This window comes from Palaemon carinicauda, chromosome 22, assembly GCF_036898095.1.
Source record: "Palaemon carinicauda isolate YSFRI2023 chromosome 22, ASM3689809v2, whole genome shotgun sequence".
NCBI lineage: Eukaryota > Metazoa > Arthropoda > Malacostraca > Decapoda > Palaemonidae > Palaemon > Palaemon carinicauda.
The window spans coordinates 105820137-105842277 of NC_090746.1; the positions used below are offsets into that span (position 1 = coordinate 105820137).

General features: G+C 35.1%; 2 protein-coding genes across 2 annotated transcripts; both read left to right on the forward strand.

Annotated features, from left to right (window-relative positions):
• The first annotated feature begins 15646 nt into the window (after nucleotides 1-15646).
• Nucleotides 15647-15973, forward strand: LOC137616010 (cylicin-2-like). Its single transcript, XM_068345690.1, has one exon. It carries the CDS (start codon nucleotides 15647-15649, stop codon nucleotides 15971-15973), a length of 327 nt encoding a protein of 108 aa, XP_068201791.1.
• A 1287-nt stretch (nucleotides 15974-17260) lies between these two features.
• Nucleotides 17261-17680, forward strand: LOC137616011 (ctenidin-1-like). Its single transcript, XM_068345691.1, has one exon. It carries the CDS (start codon nucleotides 17261-17263, stop codon nucleotides 17678-17680), a length of 420 nt encoding a protein of 139 aa, XP_068201792.1.
• Nucleotides 17681-22141: the final 4461 nt, after the last annotated feature.

Genomic DNA, 22141 nt, shown 5'->3' on the forward strand with positions numbered 1-22141 from the left:
CCTGGGTAGAGGGCGCACCAGTGGTATATCTGGGTACCCAATCGGCGATTGCTGCTAGTTTTGAAATACTGCCGTGACGTCAGGGACTAAAGCTATATATATAACTACCAGGTAAGTATGTTCAAAAATTAATTTTATTATGAAAATATCATTTTTACTGTGACCTGAGGTAGCTGCTCAACAGGTTGTGTTATGTACTGAGCTCCTTACAAGACAAGAAGCATCTTGTCTAATATGTCATGTCGTTATACTAGGATAAGAGTTAGTACTGGGCCTTTTTCATTCTTTCTTCCCCTCTCTTGGGGTGCAGTGGTCATGCACTAGATCGGATGTTTGGTGCATGCAAGCTTTCACACTGAGGTCTGTTCTACTTATGTTATATATATATTCCTCCATCCTCCTCACGGTGGGAGGATAGTTTGTATGCAAAACCCATTACTTTATATAGGCCCTTCGTTATGACAGCATATCCTTGCAAGGGTATAGGTTCTTCTGTGACCATCTGTCCATAGACCAACTTGGTTTAACTTATATAGTCTATTTCTCAAAAGTTTTTAGGTAGTATGAGTCTTAACTACCAGCAGGGTTATAGAGGCTTCCTCCCTCTTAATGTATATTCATGTAGGAACAAATCAAGGGTTTTAATAGTAATTTGTATTTTTCCTGACTTAACAAACCTTGAGTTCTTTAAGTTTCACTTAGAGCCTCAACCACCCTGCATGCCTAGGTGAACGTTGAAGTGGGTTCTCAGTGTGCAAGCAAATGGTCGTGTTTCCCCGCCACCTACATCTCTGTAAATTTTAACAGCCGATTTCCAGCCAAACTGAAATCATATTTATGTTGAAGGACTGAGGTTTGTATAGTAAAAAATAAATCAATTTTAAGATTTGTGATATTTGGGAAGGACTGGATTGCCACTTACAGGTATATTTCCTTGTCAACACATAAAAGTTACAACTGGTTTGCTGCTATCCATTTGAATTTATAGTCAATGCAATTAATTAAGATTCCAAGTAATGGATCTAGTTGGGCTTTCATATAATGAATAAAATTAGAATTTGCATGTTTTCAAATTACAATAGACTTGCTTTGTCAAAGGATTCATGTAAGACTAGATTTTTACTGCAATAAGGTAGGACTGGATACTTGGTTAATTGTTTTGGGACTGGTTAAATATCTAATTGAATCATCAAGGTTATAGTTAGGAGTGTATCCACTTGACCAGGGAATGTCCAACTTGCAAGTCTAGTTACCAGACACTGAGCAGATAAAACCAAGGGTCTGAATCTAGCAACAAACAAGTGCTATAAGGTCTAGATAAGTCCCATGGTCTCCTCATTGATAAGGCAAAGTTGTAAACCAGTGTCCACACGTTAGTAGTAAACTCAGTCAAACTTTGCTCAGAGGAGTTATTTGATAGTTTTTAAGCCAATGTATAGTATCATTGTCATGGCGAGGATACCCGCAAGAGATTATTGCGGTCAGGGTATCTCACATTTGGTGCTTTAGGCATTACGTAAGGGTCTCTGTAACGTTTACTCTGCACATAGTTGTGGTTGCTGTATTTCCTTCCACCTTTTCTCTGTTAAAGCTTCCTGTCCTGCATCTTGCTGTCTCCCCTCTTTTGACATCTAACTGTAGGTTTTTTCTCTGTTAACTTTTGCCATTTAATGGCCTCACTAACCCCAGTACTAGGCTATATATCATAAATCCAATACATGTTTTCCAGCAAGATTAAGATAAAAATATAGAAGGGCAATCTCCAGGCTGATGCATTATAGTTGCTCTGCTTTGTCAACACAAAGAAGTACAGTACAGAAAAAGACAAATTGTAAGGACAGTTGCCTAGAACTAGAAGGGGAAGCTGTGTGAAGATTTTAATACGCTGCAATATTGCTAAGAATCAAACTTTAAACAAATTGTACAATTTAGAGATATAGCCATTTATAACCTTGGAGAATTCTGTAACACATAACACTAAAATATTAGCACCCATATGTGTTTTGGTAAACTTGTTACTCTAGTGTTATTTTTCTTTGCTTAAATTATGAACATTTGACCATGGCAGTAAGGCTGTTTTCCTATGATGTTCTTGCTTCTAACATCATTGTGTTCTGGTAAGGATGGATACCCATCATACGCAGCCCAGTCGTGTAGTAGAATTAACATTTGTTCTTACATAAATACGAACCCTCGTCTTTTAATAGGAGTATGCTTTCAATGAATGTGGAGACAGCTATGAAAACTTTTACGTGTTGGTTGGCGAGTCCCGCCCACCCAACATGTGACTTGAGCTTGCACTTTTTCCCCCAGCAGAGGGTATAGATATACTTTCAGTGTCTTTTTTGTCTGTGTTAGGTTTTTACGTTTTCTTTTATGCATATAATAGTTTTGACAGATCGTCTTGGGCAAGACATTTTAAGGAAGAGGAAATTTTTGCAGTTATATCCAATAACTGTAGCTGTAGGACAGCATCTGGGCCTCTTGCTGACCCATCCTTGTTCTTGTTGGACAGCATTACTTTAGGCTGTCTCCTTCGTTAGTATGGCTATATAATGACAATAATAACAAATTCTCCGGAAGGGGTCTACCCTTTCGACGTACTTCCATCGGAAGAAGCCACTGCTGAGGGTAATGGAAAAGGTTGTGTTCAACCCATTCTCTCATTGTGTTCATAATCCCGAGAAGATACTAAAGGCATAAACCCAGTGGCTCTCTCTCTTTAGAGTTCCTGTCTTTCCCTGTGAGTGTGTTGCCATTGGCTTGTGTGACCCTGTGAAGGCAAACTTCAAGTTCTTGCTTCCTCTGAATCTTTGCTGGAGTCTTTGCTCCTACTTCCAGGAAAAGAACAAAGACGGAGAGGTCCAGGAAGTTGACTGAGAGGGGTTACGTTCGCTGACTACCGTTTCTCTCCTTCTTGGAGAGAGTGCTGTACGTACCTGCATTCTGCTAGTGTGATAGTAATTTCTTTCAGGAAAAAACATCAGCAAGTAAGCATATATAAGAGGTGCCTGGGTGCCCAAAATAGGTGTTTTCACACCTATTGTGAGTATTCAGTTTTGTATCGGTTTTGGTGGGGATAGGTCACCACTTGCTTGATCCCTACAACCTAGATCTCCAAGTTAAAGAGGAATTCAGATTTTGAAGAGAGGAAACCGAGATAAGTTTGTCTCCTCAACCTATTAACAATCACTTACACTTTTCAATAAGAAGAAAAATCTGTAGATTTTTGCATAAAGTTTTGCCAAGGCCATGCATTTTTCACCTAATATTTTGACACTCAGTTTTGCCAAGGCCATGCATTTTTCACTTAATATTTTGACACTCTCTCTCTCTCTCTCTCTCTCTCTCTCTCTCTCTCTCTCTCTCTCTCTCTCTCTCTCTCTCTCTCTCTCTCTCTCTCTCTCTCTCTCTCTCTCTTTTTGAGAATTTATGGTTTCATTTTGATATAGTTACAGTAATAGGTGTTTATTTAGTTGCCAAACAACATCATATACTGTAGTTTATTATTTTTTTTCTTATTACAGATAGGTTTATATAAATACTTATTTTACAATCCTCATATAGTACTCTCAAAATACAGAAATCTGTGAAAGATAAAATTCCAATTCATTAAGAGGAATACAGTGAAAGTCAAAGTCCTAATCCTTTAATGAAGTTTTTGTTAATTTTTAGGGTTGTTGGATGGATGGCTTAATGTAAGCTATTGTTTGCTATTTAATCATTAAATGCAGTATTCACCATGAAACTTAGATTATTAAAAAGTAGCATTAAATACTAGGAATTTGTAATTGTGAGTGTCATGCTGACTCTTGCAATGATCTGGTGATGTAAACACTCGATAATAGTCAAAATCATAATTGTAAAATAAGATTAGTAATTAAGTTACACAATGTTAGGTGAGTCAAGGGACAAAGGCAGGATATTGGAGCCATCGGTGGTAAAGGCAAGCTTTATATAGGTAATGGAGAGGTTGAATAGATTTTCCATTAATTTAAGGTAACATTGGTTAATCAGTGGCAAAAGATACATACAGTATTGTTATTTTGGTTTTTAAAGACGTTGGGACCAGGTTGTCCGTTTTATTGTTGCATAGGTTAGTTCATTGATGACTTATACCCAGGCTTGTAGTGGTAATGTATTCGCCTAACACTCGCATGGCAGAAGATCGATCCCAGCTGGGGACCAGGAGTTTAAACTGTTTACTAAGGAGGCCACTGCTGTGATTTGGCCTTGCCTGGCTAACTTTCTTGTGAGCATCTGTTCTGATGAAACTGGAACTGAAACCAGACACCTTTACCTAAGTAAAAAAAAGACAACAACATTGAAGAAGCTAGTCAGTGAGCTAATCTAAACTAGGTTAGTGAATCGGTGTGTTATAAGTGTTTCCATAGTTTAGGGTAGAATAGTTAAGATGGTGAAGATGGGTAGAATAAGCTAGTTCATTGATTGAAGGTTAACTAGAAAATCCACCTAATAAAGATTGATTGATATGTTAGGAAAGCTGAAATGAGTTTCTGGAGGATCTGTAGGATATATAATGAATATGTAGTATGTTATTTAAATTACAAAATTTATACATGTACTTGATAAATATGGGAAGTTGTTGTCTCTTTTCTGTTTTTAGAAAAGCTAAAGACCACAATAATTATTTATTTAGCCAGCACTACTCTTGTATACTAAATATTCTACTCCTTAAACTGTCACCTTGTGGGTAAAGCTTAATTTTGCTCAGAATTTATACATATTTTATAACCCTTTCTGAACGGAGATACCTTAATGCAGTGAAAGGGTTTGTGTATCGGCATGATCAGCAAAGCTGTACTAGCCAGGGACACCCATACTAGGTTGGTATGTTGTAAACCATCAGACAAAAGCCTCTCACCATCACCAATCTGTACTGGCCAGTGTGGTAATGAAAACTAACCAAAGCCCAGACATGCATAAAGACTTGTCTAAGACCTTTGTCTTGCATTAGACCAAAAACAGCTGTAGTTTTATGAATACATGTATTATATTAAGTGCTGTGTGTGTGTGTGTGTGTGTGTTTGACCAGGTATCCCTTGTGGTGTAAGGTAGAATGTTTTATTCTGGGACTTATGGTTTATTGATCATGTTTTGAAGAAAATTGAAGGATTAGTTTAGCCAGTGGATTGCCAGAGCTCAGTTATTCAGTCATTGTTGTGAAGTATTTCCTTTTCAGGATTTTAGTGGTAATACTTTTCCAATATAAAAGATATGCTTTCTGTTGTAATATTTGCTAATATAAATGTCATGGCCATGTCTAGTTTGTCATTATTTTCCCAATTTTATACTTATTACATTAGAATATTTTGTATTCTTTTTAGTTTGTTATGCAGAATTTTAGTAGTATAGTATTGATATTGAAGTTCATGAACAAGACCTATATCTGTATAATTAACATCTTGTATTTATTTTTTCAGAATATAATCAAAAGAGAAGGAAATATTATAGCCTCCTGCACTAAACAGGAAATTAAATTGCAAATATGCACTAGAATTAGACATTCCGTATGACTTCAGAATGAAGATTGCCAGTGAGTAGTCGGGAATCTCCTATAGAAAAAGTACCAGGAGGTTTCCGAGGAAGAAAAAATAGATTGATTTTATTAATTTATAATATCAAAAGGAGCACCGACGAATCGTCTCATCTGAAGCAGCCAGGATTATTAAAATTCTCTCATGAGAATATCATTTGGTACTGCAAATCTTTTGAAATGCTAAATTGACCAGAGTTATTGAGATTTTAGGCAGTTGTGTTACAATGGTCACTCCATTTATATCCCTTAGGTTCAAAAGTACAGTAATATAAATTTTTACTACAACAATATTACCAGATTATTTAAAGTTTATCAAAGTGTTTCTATTTTTGGAAGCCTTGAACTTAATTATTAAAGCTATTTACACTTAGTCTTATAGCAAGTACTTTATTCACTTTTAATTTTTACAAAGTCAGTGCATATAAAGCTAATTTTATCCATATTTCTGTTAAAAGTATTCATGATGCTATTTTCACTAGTAAATTCTAAACACCCAAAATCTTACTAGAAAATTGTCCAGATTCACATTTATGAGCTTTTTTACGCTATTTAAAATTCATATTACAATTTCCTAATTATTATTTGATATTAAACAGGTACAATTATTTGTTATTTTTCCTGAATTTTTTAGCAAATACAGTATGAATATATTGAATGATAATAGATTGCTGTTACATACATAAAATAACATATAGGAATATATTGAATGATATCAGATTCCTTTAACCTCATGAAATAGTCTGAATTATTATAGGTAATGTTAAATAAATTGGATTTCTATGTATTATAGTAAATTTATGGAAAAATTATGAAATTTAGTATTGAATAGCAGAGATCAACAAATGTTAATGATAAAGGATTTTATTGGAAATTTGCTACTAATGTTTTTAATTTTCAGTAATTAGCTGTTAAATCGAATGTTAATTTCCTCTGGACCTCTTTACCATCTATATCATATCATTTTTAAAATTGAGTAAAGTACTGTATGAGTGACTGAAGGGAAATTGATATCAATAATCTTTTTAGCAATTAATTTAAATTAATTCTATCAGTATATTTAAGTACATTAATTCCATGTGAATATAACCTCCAACTAATTATTTTAACTCTGAATATCATTTCAAAGATATTCATCTTTGTCTATGTATACCATTTCAACTCTTTTGAGGCTCGTCTCATTATTAGCAACTGCCATAGAATTTTCTTTTACACAACAAGAATTCTATAGTAGGCCTATGTTCTCTTAAAATTGAATAGCAGATATGCCTAAGATATTAGCTATTAGACAAAAAAAAAAAGTCTTGTCCTCTAATTAGCCTCATATTGCCAATGCTGTTCACATACTTTTTTCTTGTTGGTGCCAGGGAGAGTAGCTCATCATATTCTAACAATCAACATGTGTTCAAGTATTTGTAATATATATATGTATACAAGAGAAGTAAAAAAGAATACGAATTGATGTTTTGGTTATGAGATTCTAAAACCATCATATTTCCATCCATTTTATCATAATGACCAATTCTACTTAACTCCTCCTTCCTCACCGTTATCCCTACATCAAGTTGCCGGTGGTCTGATGCACCCACTGCTATGCCTTCTATCAAAGGCATCCTCTCCCACCAAACCTCATCCCCATATCCTTCACCTTATCTCAATATCTAATTCTCTGCCTCCCTCTCGATCTTCTCCCCCTAGCAGGTTCCTCCTAAGCCCTCCTCACTCCCTCCCCACCATCCACCCTCAACTCGTGCCCACACCATAGTCATGACACTCTTTATCACCTGCTATTCTTATTATTTCATCATTTTCCAATATTTCACGTGATGATATTTCCATTATCCATCTCAGCATTTTCATCTCTGTTCTCTCAAGGTTTGCTTCCTCTTTTTGTCATAGACCCCACGTTTCCAATCCATACATCAACACTGGTTTTATTACTATGCTATAGATCTTGTCTTTTAGTTCGATAGGCATTATCTTGTCACACAACACTCCCGCTACCTCCCTTCACGTTTTCCAAGTTTCTCTCATCCTATTCTATACTTCATCGTCACATCCTTCCTGACTTATAGTAGATCCCAAGTATCCAAATTGTTCCACCTGTTTTTAGCCCAGCTTCTACTTTTCATGTATAGCTATCCTATCCCTACCTTCCTTACTGCTCACCATAGCTTCAGTCTTATCCTCATAATACTCTCAAGCTGCCCCTTTCCAAATTCTCTTGCCACTCTACAACCCTTCTCTGTAAATCTTCCTAATTTTCAGCAGTAATCACCAAATCGTCTGTATATAATAACTTCTACAACTCTTCGTTTCTGATCTCTTCTTTTAACCCATCCATTGGCTTAATGCTGACCCGTGGTGTAGTCAAACACTAACTTCGAAGGTTTCTGTTTCCCCAACAGCTGTTATTACTTGTCCTTGTTCTTTTGTACATCTCGACCCTTCTAACCAACTTTGGGACTTCCCTCTTCCTCAAGCACCAAAACAACACTTCTCTTGGTGTTCTACCATAAGCTTTCTCTAAATCTACAAAAGTGCTTAGGAGTTTCTAGCTTCTCTCTACGAAAGTCATGAATAGAATAAGTTTGAATGTTTCTGAAATGCATCACTGTATTTAAGGCCTTAAATAGTGTTGCTAAGCATTAGAAAGGGTTAACTACTGCATTATTGCTCAGATGTTACTTTTCACTTGGTAAGGTTAGAAGAGACTTTAGCTATGGTACACTGCTCTTCGTGGAGAACAACATTAGCCTCTGTAACATGGTCTTCCACTGTCTTGGGTTAGTGTTCTCTTGCTTAAGGGTACATTCAGGCACACTACAGTATTGTGTTTTCTTACTTCATTTCCTCACTTTGCTATTTTCCCTGATGGCACCATTGGCCTTATAGCATCCTGTTTTTCCAACTAAAGTTATAACTTAGCTAATGATGAAAAATTATCTCTCTCTCTCTCTCTCTCTCTCTCTCTCTCTCTCTCTCTCTCTCTCTCTCTCTCTCTCTCTCTCTCTCTCATATGTTTGTATTAAGGTTATATCCACAATAGAAAGAATAGATGCGTTTCAAAATAACTTAAGAATGTTTTGAAACTATTTTCCCTCAGGTGTTTGTAAGCTTAATCTCAAAACTTTATATCAATTTTTGAGTAATATTTGCTTGATTAATAATTTTCCCAAAATATATTAATTTTCTTGTTTGCAGCAGATGATTGTATTTTTTTAGTACATGTAGTGAACTGGAATTTGTTTCAAAACTTTAGTGACAAAATTGATATTCAAGGGATAAAAGCTCGTCTACTGGTTTTAAGCTTTGCATATTCTTTATACAAAAGATGTTATTAATTGCCTCGTACTCTAGTCTAGGATATAGTAAATAAGTTGTAGTTTGTTAGATTTACGAATTCAATTTATATTAAATGTTGTGATGATAGGAATAGTAATCTGATTTGAGTTATGGTAGTTGTAATTGAAGGAAACTATCAGTGAAGTAGTTTTAAATCAACATTCAAGGAATATTTCTTAAAATAGATGTTCTAAAAGTGGCTTTAATGTGAAACTTCCAAGATTATTCATGAAATGCTTAAAGATTTAGTTGTACTTGATGAAAAGGTTAAGATTGATATTTTGTAGAGAGAATGTTCAGACATATCTGGCTCTTGATACTTAAGCTGAACTGAAAGGGGTTTAGGAATTGCAACGAAGGCACTGTTTTGTAGGAACAGAAATAATTACGACATGATCAATTACTTTGGAATATGAGAGGAATAATTACCTATAGGGAAGATAAAGAAATCAATGGGTTTAAAGCAATTTAATGAATGATTGCGCTATTCTATTAATCATTGCATTTTTAAGGAGCATTTTAAAGGTTAGTACTTTTAAAATAACATTTACAGATTTAGGGAGTAATGTTGTGGTTGAAATTTTTATAATGGAATGTATATTTAGATTATATCATTTAAACCTTATCCAAAGGAGTTTTATAGGTAAAATTGCTTTGCAAGTCAGAAAATAACTTCTTATAAATAGGATGCAAATAGAAAATGGCAATTAAGCTGATGTTAAATGCTTGAAACCAGTTGCTTTCTTTGTACAACAAAGTACTATGTTTTGTTATTTACTATTTTATCAGGTACAAATATTAATCATTAAAACTTAACTGAGATGTTTATAACTCATAACTGTACATTGTTAGAATGATTATTTCAAATATTTTGTTGTAAATCATAGGATCTACTTGTTAAGTTCTATTGCTTAAGAATAATTGGTATACTCAAAAATATTTAAAGTACAGGAGGCAGAGTTCTTGATGATAATTTATGGCCAAGAAATTACATCCCTCTGCCATTAGTATACCTACGTATATTGGATAAGTAAGGGTAGATAGCCCAACATTTTGGCGTCAGTAATATGGGAATTACTGAATACTTTATGCCTATCCTAGGATCATTATATTCAGGAAACTGGAAAGGTTTATTCATGATGTTGTGTAAAAGATATTTGGATATTTAATTAGAATTAACTTCCTCGTTCATAACAGAAATGAGATGTCATAAGTTGAGCAATTATGGAGTTTAGCCAGGTGGTGTGTGCTTTATTAATTCTCAATATCCCCCATCATTAATGGTAAAGCATAAGATTTTGCTTATTTTCAAAAGTAAAAAGATAGGTAAGACCAATCATATACAATAGAGCTTGACTCTCCAAGAAATACCTCATTTGACCTATAGAGGCAAGCAAAGTGTCTGTCGTTGCCTTTGGTATCAATATTACTATGAATGTGAACTTGTACAAATGGAACTAGGTTTATTTGGAAATAGTCTACTGAACAAAGGTTCAGAGACTCGTGACTTATATTTCTATCTTTGTTTTGAGAAACGCACAAAATCTGCTTCACTCATAAGAAGTGTTGAAGCCTAAGAAAATGTTCATTTCCCAAAGCTGAGATAAAAATATAGTAGTCGTCTTATGATTCTCTGAACAATTTTTGTTCAGTAGACTATTTCCAAAAAATCCTAATTTGATTTGCATAGGCTCACCTTTTGAGTAATATCAATACTAAAGGCACTGTCTTTCAGACTTTTGCTTGCCTCTATTGGGCAAATAGAATAGTTTGCTCAGCAGAAATTTTCCAGAGTCGAGCTCTCTCGTACAAGAAAATAAGAAAAATATTAGGCCTTACCATTAATGAAAGGGGAAATTCAGAATAGATTGATGTCCACACCACCTTGCTGAATTAAACTATTACTCAACTTAAGATGCCTTATTTCTGGTGTGCTGAATTAAACTATTACTCAACTTAAGATGCCTTATTTCTGGTGTGAGTGAAGTTAATTCTAATTAGTCATCAACTGCCCATTTCACAATATCCTTAGTAAACATTTTCCTGCTTTCTGACCAAATGAATCTAGGATATGATTAAAGTAGTCAGTGATGCACATATTACTTCCGTCAAAATGTTGGCCTACCTACTTTTACTTATTCAATATATGTAGTTATACTATTAGCAGAGGTATGTCACTTTTTGCCATAAATTATCATTAAAAACTCTTACTTCTTGTATTTTAAACAGTTTCGTGTATGCCAATTATTTTTTTTATGAAACAGAACTTATAAAGTATCTCTTATTATTAACAAATTAATTTCCTTTATGTAACATATCTTCTAATTGATCATTATATTTTTTAGTATACCATGTAAAGATAATAATAACTTTGCAATAACTTTGTAATATCGGAGGAATTCAAAAATAAAATTCATATAAAGTATTCTCATTCTTTAATTTAGTTTACCCTGGTAACAAAAAGAAAACGAAAAAAAAATTAGCATCGAAAATCCAATGAAGGAGTATTCTCCTTATATTAAACCTCATATGACCGAGTATTCTCCCTAAGCGGCCCCCTACCTCTTCAAGCACCAGCAAAATGCCTTATTCCCCCCGAAAAAGAGCTAAAAGGTTCATGAAATAGTCCTCTCTCCTAACCAGTCACTTGTCCATTTGGACTGTAGTCGACTCCCCATATACAGTTTGTTCACTCCTCCACTGGTGGGATGAAAGCAGCAGTGCCAGTGTTTCATGAATATAAAGTACATAGTTAAGATGGCCGAACTGTCTCCTATTTCATCTTGGACTAAAGTCACTTCTTGATCCAGCTGACTGTCAAGTAGGTTTCATCTTGAATAAAGTCATGATAATAATGGCCTTACTTGCATTAGTTAATATTTCTCAAAAGCCTCTGAATTTCATTCAATCTTGAAGCTATTAGATATAAATTGTAGGTAGAAAAGTATACCTAGATGTGTAACTAAGGCTTCCAATTAACACTGTCTGAAGAAAAACTTGGAAATTTTTTAAGACTTTTTATTGTAGAAGATCAAATGCCAAACATGAGACAGGTTTCAGTGTAATCAGTTTTTTTTTTTCTTTACATTTGAAATACAAACACTATGAAGTCAATGACATATATGCATCAGATTCATAAGACCCCATTTTCTGAAAGCTTTAAATGCCCTAGATTCAAAGAAAATTTAACGTTCGTCATACACAAAGCTCACAATCCGACCAAGAAAGACTTAGAAGAGTCACCCTTGAACCATTATGGTGTGTGACTGACAAAACGTCTGGTTTTCTTTATTTTCTGGTCAGTATCCGTTTTCTTTTTATGAACAACTGCTTGGTGCATTTGAAGCTCAGCATTTGGGTTTAAATTTTTTATGATCGTGTAAGTAAGTAGTGCTTTCTCTAATAGAAAGATAAAATTATTAATAAGGAAAAGGAAAGCCCACCAAGGCCAACCCCTGTCCCACCTAGTAACCAGAAACTTAATGCAAAGTTAGCTTTTTCAGGAAGCAATGTTACTAGGCCCTTGAATGCTTTCCTTTTCCCTCTTTTTTTTTTTTTTGATAATTTTACAACAATGATATCAGGATTGTAATTTAAAGACTTCAGTAATAGTTTAGAGCTCTCCTGAAGTTAATGGTAAAACATTTATGTAACAATTCACTTCTTTATAAAGCAGATTCCAGCGATTACAGCTACATTAATTCTATAATGACATGAAATTATACACTTGGACATGAACAAATAAGGATAATTCTAGAATGGAAAGCAAATAAAAATCTTAAAGAAGCAAAAGAGTCATTTTAAGGTCTTTGTGCAATTTCAGAACGATCCATTACTACAGACACCTGAAGCTCACTGAAAAGCAGACAAGATTCACAAATGCCAAGGTGCCTCCCTGCCCCGTCCCATTTAATGCACATGATTGAGTCAGGTAAAAGAGAAGAAGACGTGCAAGGCTACTGCCCCGACCATCCTTGCTACTCCTCCCAGCAGACAGTCAGATCGGACCGAAGTACGCATTCACCTTACACATGGACACCTGAATCACTTTAGCTGTGTAATAAAGTTTTCAAATGCAAACCCTAGAAAGCGAGTTTAACCTGAAACACTTCTCGAAGTTAATGAAACTATTAAAACAACTTATGAAAATGGTTTGCTTTATACGTGCAGATGGCAGTTTTAAGAAACATACTCCAATTCAATATTTACCTACAGTTTGAGGTGGATTAAGTTTTAATCCACAGTTGACATAAGTCCTAATGAAAAAAAATTAGGCCTAAAACCAATACCCACAAAATATGCAATATGAGAAGGCTATGTCTTATACACCTATAAAATGAAAAAAAGTTAACCCTACTTCTTACTATCCTTAGCTTTTGATCCTTCCATATACTATCTTCAGCTTATAATACCTTACTATTATATACTATCCTCAGCTTATAAGCCATTAATATACTATCATTATCTTATAATTATTCATAATACACTCATCTTATAATCTCTTACTATACTATCACGAGCTTGTATTTCCTGACTAATGTATCCTCAACCAATAATCAAAGGAGACGATTCTTTATTCATTATGTATTTTACGCAGGTCCTGAGTAATTTAATATATCACAACAATTTACGGTCAAAATAGTTATGATCAAGCTAATTTTAGTAATCAAAATAATTTGATACTTTCTGGACTTTAGTCCCTCAGTAGACTAGATTAACCCAACCTGAAATGAAGTTTCAAATTTCTTTATAAAGTTGCCAAAATGAGCTCAGACATAAGTGAGACAGACGGAGATAATGTTCGCCGAGTATAACAGTCTCTTCTGAAAACGGACACAAGATGAACAGATATTAAATGAAAGATAATATTTTAGTATCATTTGGAACAAGTGGGTCTCTGAGCTCCCAAGTACTTTACAGTGTAAGACCGCTGAAAAAAAGAAGATTACCAACGAAAGCAAATATATCTTTACATTATTAAATATTTAATTATCTATAATACCCAGTAGTTCACAAACATTATGACATTTAACAATGTTAAATTCATTACGTACTTTTATTTAGAATACCTATGAAAATAGAATCTTTTTCATAATAAAGAAACACAGGACCAAGAATTATACTTTCTATCCACGAGGATTAGTGTTAGGAAAATATATAATAATAAAGAGCGAAGCATCAAACTCAAATCTCTGGACGAAAATATAAATTATAATCTATTATTTTTTCGGTGACTAAGATGACTGAAGTTTTCTCCTTAGATAGTTCAGCAAATCACATTATTAATAACTCAAAACTAATATCGAGAAAATAATATGCTCTTCAATAATAAATGTGTAAATTCATATAAAAATTTAAAACTTTTAGTTAAATACATAGCTATCTCAAAAAATCTATAATATTTAGGTAATTACTAAATTTTGGAGCGATTTTTTTACTCAATACATTTTTTACATTGTAAGCAAAGTATTTACTACATGTTCTGCTTATTCAAGCTGAGGATTCTACTCTCTTGAAAATTTTTTTTTTTTTTTTTTTAAACTGACTAACTGAGTGCTGTACTTGCTAAATGAATAGAGGATATTTACACCTTTTCACTTAGTTTAGTACAATTTCTCCATAAGCTAAGACACGTAAATTACAATCCAAAACTCACCCTAATTCTAATTGAAAGACCTTCTATCTTAATTCGTACACATCTACATAAAGATAGCTGTAACTAAAATCCTTTCAGTCTAACTTTAAGAAAACACTGACCCCCCCAATTTTAAAATGACTTCCCTTACCCACCTTGCGACATGATCTATTAAAAGAAAATAGGCAAATAAACTACCTAAGTTCTCCATAAGAATCTCACATCATTCACTCAATACTAGCAGAGCAATTCCTCATTCCTTGCAGTGGAAATCTTAACAATATCTCGGCATAAAGTCTCAATAATCCATATCTGCAATTTATTATCACAAGTAAATCAGATATTAATATTAGGGATCTAAATTTACACGATTTTAATCCTTTTGCTAAACCGATGTGTGATGTATAACCAACTGAGACAGTAAGGGTGACTTAAAACCGATTTGCTTTGCTACCAACAGAAAAAAAATTGACGTGGAATTCTGTGATTCGAATTTTTATGAGGAAGACTGGATTTAATTTAAGGATATAACCAAGCTCTTGAGCCTGTGAGGTCATTTAGTTCCCAAGTGCAACCCGGGGAAGACTACTGGTACATTTTGAAGTGAAAGTTATAAGAGATTGGAGTGCAAGAAGGAAGAATGAAGGCAGGAGTGGAGGAGGTACCTTTCAAAGGAGGAGGTAAAGTTGAAGGCAGTAAAGGAAGAGGTAAAGTTTAAGGCATGAAAGGAGGAGGTAAAGTTGAAGGCAGGAAAGGAGGAGTGAAAGTTGAAGGCAGGAAAGGAGCAGTGAAAGTTGAAGGCAGGAAAGGAAGAGGTAAAGTTAAAGGCGGGAAAGGAAGAGGTGAAGTTAAAGGCAGGAAAGGAAGAGGTGAAGTTAAAGGCAGGAAAAGAAGAGGTGAAGTTAAAGGCAGGAAAGGAAGAGGTAAAGTTAAAGGCAGGAAAGGAAGAGGTAAAGTTAAAGGCAGAAAAAGAGGAGGTACCCATCAAAGGGGGAGGTACCCATCAAAGGAGGAGGTAAGTTGAAGGCAGGAAAGGAGAAGGTAAAGTTAAAGGCAGGAAAGGAGGTGGTAAAGTTGAAGGCAGGAAAGGAGGAGGTAAAGTTTAAGGCATGAAAGGAGGAGGTAAAGTTGAAGGCAGGAAAGGAGAAGGTAGAGCTGAAGGCAGGAAAGGAGAAGTTAAAGTTGAAGGCAGGAAAGGAGAAGGTAAAGTTAAAGGCAGGAAAGGAGAAGGTAAAGTTAAAGGCAGGAAAAGAGGAAGTAAAGTTGAAGGCCGGAAAGGAGGAGGTAAAGTTGAAGGCAGGAAAGGAGGAGATAAAGTTGAAGGCATGAAAGGAGGAGATAAAGTTGAAGGTAGGAAAGGAGGAGTTAAGTTGAAGGCAGGAAAGGAAAAGGTAAAGTTAAAAGCAAGAGAGGAGGAGATAAAGTTGAAGGCATGAAAGGAGGAGGTAAAGTTGAAGGCATGAAAGGAGGAGGTGAAGTTAAAAGCAAGAAAGGAGGAGGTAAAGTTAAAGGCAGGAAAGGAGGAGGTAAAGTTAAAGGCAGGAAAGGAGAAGGTAAAGTTAAAGGCAGGAAAGGAGAAGGTAAAGTTAAAAGCAGGAAAAGAGGCAAAGTTGAAGTCAGGAAAGAAGGAGGAGGTAAAGTTAAAGGCAGGAAAGAAGGAGGAGGTAAAGTTAAAGGCAGGAAAGGAGGAGATAAAGTTAAAGGCAGGAAAGGAGAAGTTAAAGTTGAAGGCAGGAAAGGAGAAGGTAAAGTTAAAGGCAGGAAAAGAGGAAGTAAAGTTGAAGGCAGGGAAGGAGGAGGTAAAGTTAAAGGCAGGAAAAGAGGAAGTAAAGTTGAAGGGAGGGAAGGAGGAGGTAAAGTTGAAGGCAGGAAAGGAGGAGGTAAAGTTGAAAGGAGGAGGTAAAGTTGAAGACAGGAAAGGAGGAAATAAAGTTAAGGCAGGAAAGGAGGAGATAAAGTTAAGGCAGGAAAGGAGGAGATAAAGTTAAGGCAGGAAAGGAGGAGATAAAGTTGCAGACAGGAAAGGAGGAGATAAAGTTAAAGGCAGGAAAGGAGAAAGTAAAGTTAAAAGCAAGAGAGGAGGTAAAGTTGAAGGCATGAAAGGAGGAGGTAATGTTGAAGACATGAAAGGATGAGGTATAGTTAAAGGAATGAAAGGAGGAGGTATAGTTAAAGGCATGAAAAGAGGAGGTAAAGTTAAAGGCAGGAAAGGAGAAGGTATAGTTAAAAGCAGGAAAGGAGGAAGTAAAGTTGAAGGCAGGAAAGGAGGTAAAGTTAAAGGCAGGAAAGGAGAAGGTAAAGTTAAAAGCAGGAAAGGAGGAGGCAAAGTTGAAGGCAGGAAAGAAGGAGGAGGTAAAGTTAAAGGCAGGAAAGGAGGAGGTAAAGTTGAAGGCAGGAAAGGAGGTAAAGTTAAAGGCAGGAAAGGAGAAGGTAAAGTTAAAAGCAGGAAAGGAGGAGGCAAAGTTGAAGGCAGGAAAGAAGGAGGAGGTAAAGTTAAAGGCAGGAAAGAAGGAGGAGGTAAAGTTAAAGGCAGGAAAGAAGGAGGAAGTAAAGTTAAAGGCAGGAAAGGAGGAGATAAAGTTAAAGGCAGGAAAGGAGAAGGTAAAGTTGAAGGCAGGAAAGGAGGTGGTAAAGCTAAAGGCATGAAAAGAGGAGGTAAAGTTAAAGGCATGAAAGTAGGAGGTAAAGTTAAAGACATGAAAGGATGAGGTATAGTTAAAGGAATGAAAGGAGGAGGTATAGTTAAAGGCATGAAAAGAGGAGGTAAAGTTAAAGGCAGGAAAGGAGAAGGTATAGTTAAAAGCAGGAAAGGAGGAAGTAAAGTTGAAGGCAGGAATGGAGAAGGCAAAGTTAAAAGCAGGAAAGGAGGAGGTAAAGTTGAAGACAGGAAAGGAGGAGGTAAAGTTGAAGACAGGAAAGGAGGAGGTAAAGTTGAAAGTAGGAAAGGAGGAGTTAAATTTGGAAGTAAGAAAGGAGGGGGTAAAGTTGAAGGTAGAAAAGGAGGTGGTAAAGTTGAAGGAAGAAAAGGAGGTGGTAAAGTTGAAGGCAGAAAAGGAGGAGGTAAAGTTGAAGGCAGGAAAGGGGGAAGTAAAGTTGAAAATAGGAAAGGAGGTGGTAAAGTTAAAGGCAAAAAAAAGAGATAAAATTGAAGGCTGGAGAAGAGGAGGTTAAGTTGAAGGGAGGAAAGGCGGATGTAACGTTAAAAGATGGAAAGGAAGAGGTAAAGTTGAAAGCACACAAACCTGACGAGATTTTTTTGTTAACGATTTAGAAACCTATACTACATACCAAATTAGTTTTCACACGTTTTAAAGAACAAACACACGCACCTACAACTGGACAGCTTTTGCGTCAACAATAACATATTCAAAAACTTATTACACAATTCATCTAAAAATGATTAAAGTGTTATTTATCCCTTCTTTATGTCATGGGCACAAATGACACGAGACAAGAAACAAAATGGAATTTATGAATCGAGCTGTGCACCTTTTCAGAGAGCCCAGGTATCTCGCCATAATAATAAGCTCTGAAACGCAAGACCTAAAAAGGACCCTCTTACCAAATATCTTGAAACACTTACGTTAAGTACACTTATCATAAATCTTTTAATTCAATATCCTAATTATACTTGAACTTGGAGTTTTTATGAAAAAAAAAATTGAAATAATAGTTACCATCAATTACACATTAACGTCAAAATGAGCATAAATATGTCTGGAGCACATTAAATCACAATCCTTTTACATTAGATTTTCCACTACTTACATTACACAGATCATAACAAAATAATTTGATGTTTTTGTCACTGACACAAGTGCATACAACGTTACTAGAAATGAAAATGATAGTACCAAAACCTGTACATTTGACATTATAACCTTCTACAATACAAGCTGCTTAAAGATTTTAAAATATTTGATTGAAACAACATGATTTTTACCAAATTCTAAAATCTGATAAACCATTACAAACTTATGAATTAGAGGCTTTTGATGAAGTTAATAAGAGCATAACACAGCCATTATGTTTCATGACTTTAGCTGTCAGGATAAAACCTGCACAAACAAGACAGCTAAATCAATAAGCAAACTAAAGTCCAACATGTTTGTAAGTACAGACTGTCGGCCTTTGACTAGTACAATATATTCAAGGTAACACATTGAGCTACAGCTCTCAAGACACCAGTAAAAGAATGAAAAACTTCTGTACATGGGGAATAAGATAACAGTCTAAAAGAAAAGGTGATTACTCTAGTTAGGATCAGGGTCTACCTCATGGACCCCTTAGCCCTTTTTGTGGTGAGAAATAAAATGGCAAATTCTGATACTCAAAGAGGAGGGGGCCAGTGGGAGACTCATCGGCCATGAGGCGAGAATCTTTGTATTTTTTATAACATTTCGAAATTTGGGGTAAGGAAGGATCAAGGATGGGGAGTGGGAGATCTGAAATTGGATATGAGCATTAAGTTTGAATAAAAGAGAACTTCGTAATTCAGCCTTATTGGAAAATGAGCATAAAATCTTCCTTTACTTTTAACAATTAACATGTTATTCTTCAAGGTATATTTATGTAGCCCAGAGAGAGAGAGAGAGAGAGAGAGAGAGAGAGAGAGAGAGAGAGAGAGAGAGAGAGAGAGAGAGAGAGAGAATATTGCTACATTACTTAAAGTACCTGGAATTTAAAAGAGTATCCTTAGGCTAGAGTGGCCATTAAATATGTATCCTTAGGCTAGAGTGGCCATTAAATACCTTTAGTTTACATCCAATCTATCTTATATATGATCACAAATATACTTTTATTTTCACAACTATATGATTCCAAACTCTTCTCCCTCCCTTTAGCTAAACAGATAAACTTTACACTAAGGCTTTAGTGACCTAAAGAAATAAAAATTTCCATCCAACTATGCAGTTCACTGTAGAAGATTGTTAGTAATCAGCTGTTAGCTGAGGTCGCCTTCTAAAACTCCTAATTAACGAGAGATCTTTTCTAATATCAGTCAACGGTCACACCATTTAGATTCCTTTATTTCAAGTAATAGGACTACAATTAGTGATTTATTGATAAGCAATTAAAATTTCATCAGTTGACTTTAATAACTGCCATAACAAATATTATACCGTAATACTTGTTCCCCTTAAATTCATAACATCAACCTGGACCTATAACCTTTGATATCATTAATCTTTTTGTCTCAGAGTACAATTCCATACACAAATCAAAAATATCTAATGAGCTGAACTCTACTTCATTTCAACAATATTACATCAAATGTTCTTTATTTCTCTTATACTAACATATATTTCATACTGTTATTAACCGATATACCAAAAAATGGAAGAAAGGAGCAGTATGGAGTTAAAGTATAAGGATATAAAGTTAATGCAGGTAGGGTCAGAAGGAACGTGCAAGTGCAGGTAGGGTCAGAAGGAAAGTGCCAGTGTAGGTAAGGTCAGAAGGAATGTGTAAGTGGAAAAAGAATCAGAAGGAACGTACAAGTGTAGGTAGGGTCAGAAAGAATGTGTAAGTGTAGGAAGGGTCAGAAGGAATGTGTAAGTGCAGAAAGAGTCAGAAGGAATGTACAAGTGTATGTAGGGTCAGAAAGAATGTGCGTGTGCAGGTAGGGTTAGATGAGCGTGCAAGTGCAGGTAGGATCAGAAGAAACATGTAAGTGCAGGTAGGGTCAGAAGGAACCTGCAAGTGCAGGTAGGGTCAGAAGGAACGTCCAAGTGCAGTAGGGTCAGAAGGAATGTATAATTGCAGATAGGGTCAGAAGGAATGTTGAAATGACCATTAAGCAATGCCTACAATGGACTGCAAAAGGTACACTGATGGTCCTACACCATTAAAGAAATAATATATCTCCTTTCATATCTAGCCTTTCAATAACTTTAATCTTATGACCTTTAGTATCCCAACTTGTGTTTCACAATCTTCTTGTTCAATGGATCTACACTGAGCTATATTCTATCCCTTTCTATACCATTTAATCCATTGTTTCATTAGGTGGCCTCTCCATTGCCTCACTGAGAGAGAGAGAGAGAGAGAGAGAGAGAGAGAGAGAGAGAGAGAGAGAGAGAGAGAGAGAGAGAGAGACCAATTGTTTACAAAACATTACAACAGGCAAAGGGAAGATAGTTATTGTGTTGAAGTTTGACTAATATTCAATTTAAAAAATATAAGATACAATACGATTCTTTATCTTTAATATAAAAATCAAAAGAAGTATTCTAGTTTTTTTAATCCTTAGAAAACGGACTTTTAAAAAGGGAATATATTATTTTCAATGCAAGGAAAGCATAAGGTAACTATTGTCCATGGTTTTCATTTAGCACTATACAAGAAATTTATAGAATATTCTTTTAATATTTTCTTATTTAAGAAACAAAAGGGGATGGAGCAAATATATGATAGTTTGGCAGATAGCATAGGAAGAAAAATTTAAGGAGATACATGTGAGCAACATACCTTGAATTCCATTAATAATGAAGTTCTCCTTAAAATAAACCGCCCCCCACACACACACAAAAGATAAATGAAAAATATTTAGAAATTTGTATAAATCTTAACTACACCAATTACAAAGACTTCATCAATTAAATATTACTTCACAGAGCAATGCCAGATAACTCTGGAGCCTAAAGATTGACAAGAAAACTGGAACTCTTGAAAACAAGAGTGATAAAACAAAGATAAGAAACTAGTAGAATAGAAACAAGAAAAAGTGAGTGACATGAAATATTTAATCCAATGATTGAAAACGGTCGCTCCTTGAACCGAGGTGTGTAGTGGATAACTCCATACAGAAAGGATTACTCTAAATAATTTCATAGGCAATATAGTGCTCCAAATAACTTATAGATCACAATGAGTGCCCACAGCAACTCCACTGAAGTGTCCTAAATAACACTGAAGACGAGTATCCAAAAATCATTTAAAAGACCAAGAAGGGTCATGACTAACTAAATGGACAAATAAATAAGGACAAAATATCTGCATACACAAAGTGGTGTCCTGAATAAACCAGTGTGTGGTATATGAAATTCTGCACACAAGGGAATACTCGAAATAGGTAAATCAAATTAGTGACCCAGATAGCTTATTGAATCAAGAAACAACTTGAATTACTCCATGGATAAAGAATCCCAAAACTACTTCCTAAACTAGTGAGTATCCCAAATAACCTTGAAGAGCCTGAATTTATCTACAATTCATGACTGAAAAGTTCCTCAGATAACTCCATAGATCAAGGAATGCTACAAATGAAATTTTAAGCAAATGAGATCTAAGGAGTATTATCATAAAAGCTTGGTAAATCTTTGCCAATAGAAGATTTAATTATAAGACAAGGTGAAGTCTGCAAGACGTTTTTAAACAGAAAGTGCCACAAAAAGCCTGGATACTAAAGAAAGCCCTTTATACCAGGAAGTGACTGGAAAATGTCTTTAAATCAGAATTATCTGAAAAAAATGTAAACAAGGATTACTCACATACAACTCCATAGAGCAATGAATGCTAAAAATAATTCAACAGACCCGAGAGATACTTCAAACCAGACTGTGTCACTTCCTCACAAAGAAGAAAGTCAAGGAAGCATTCTA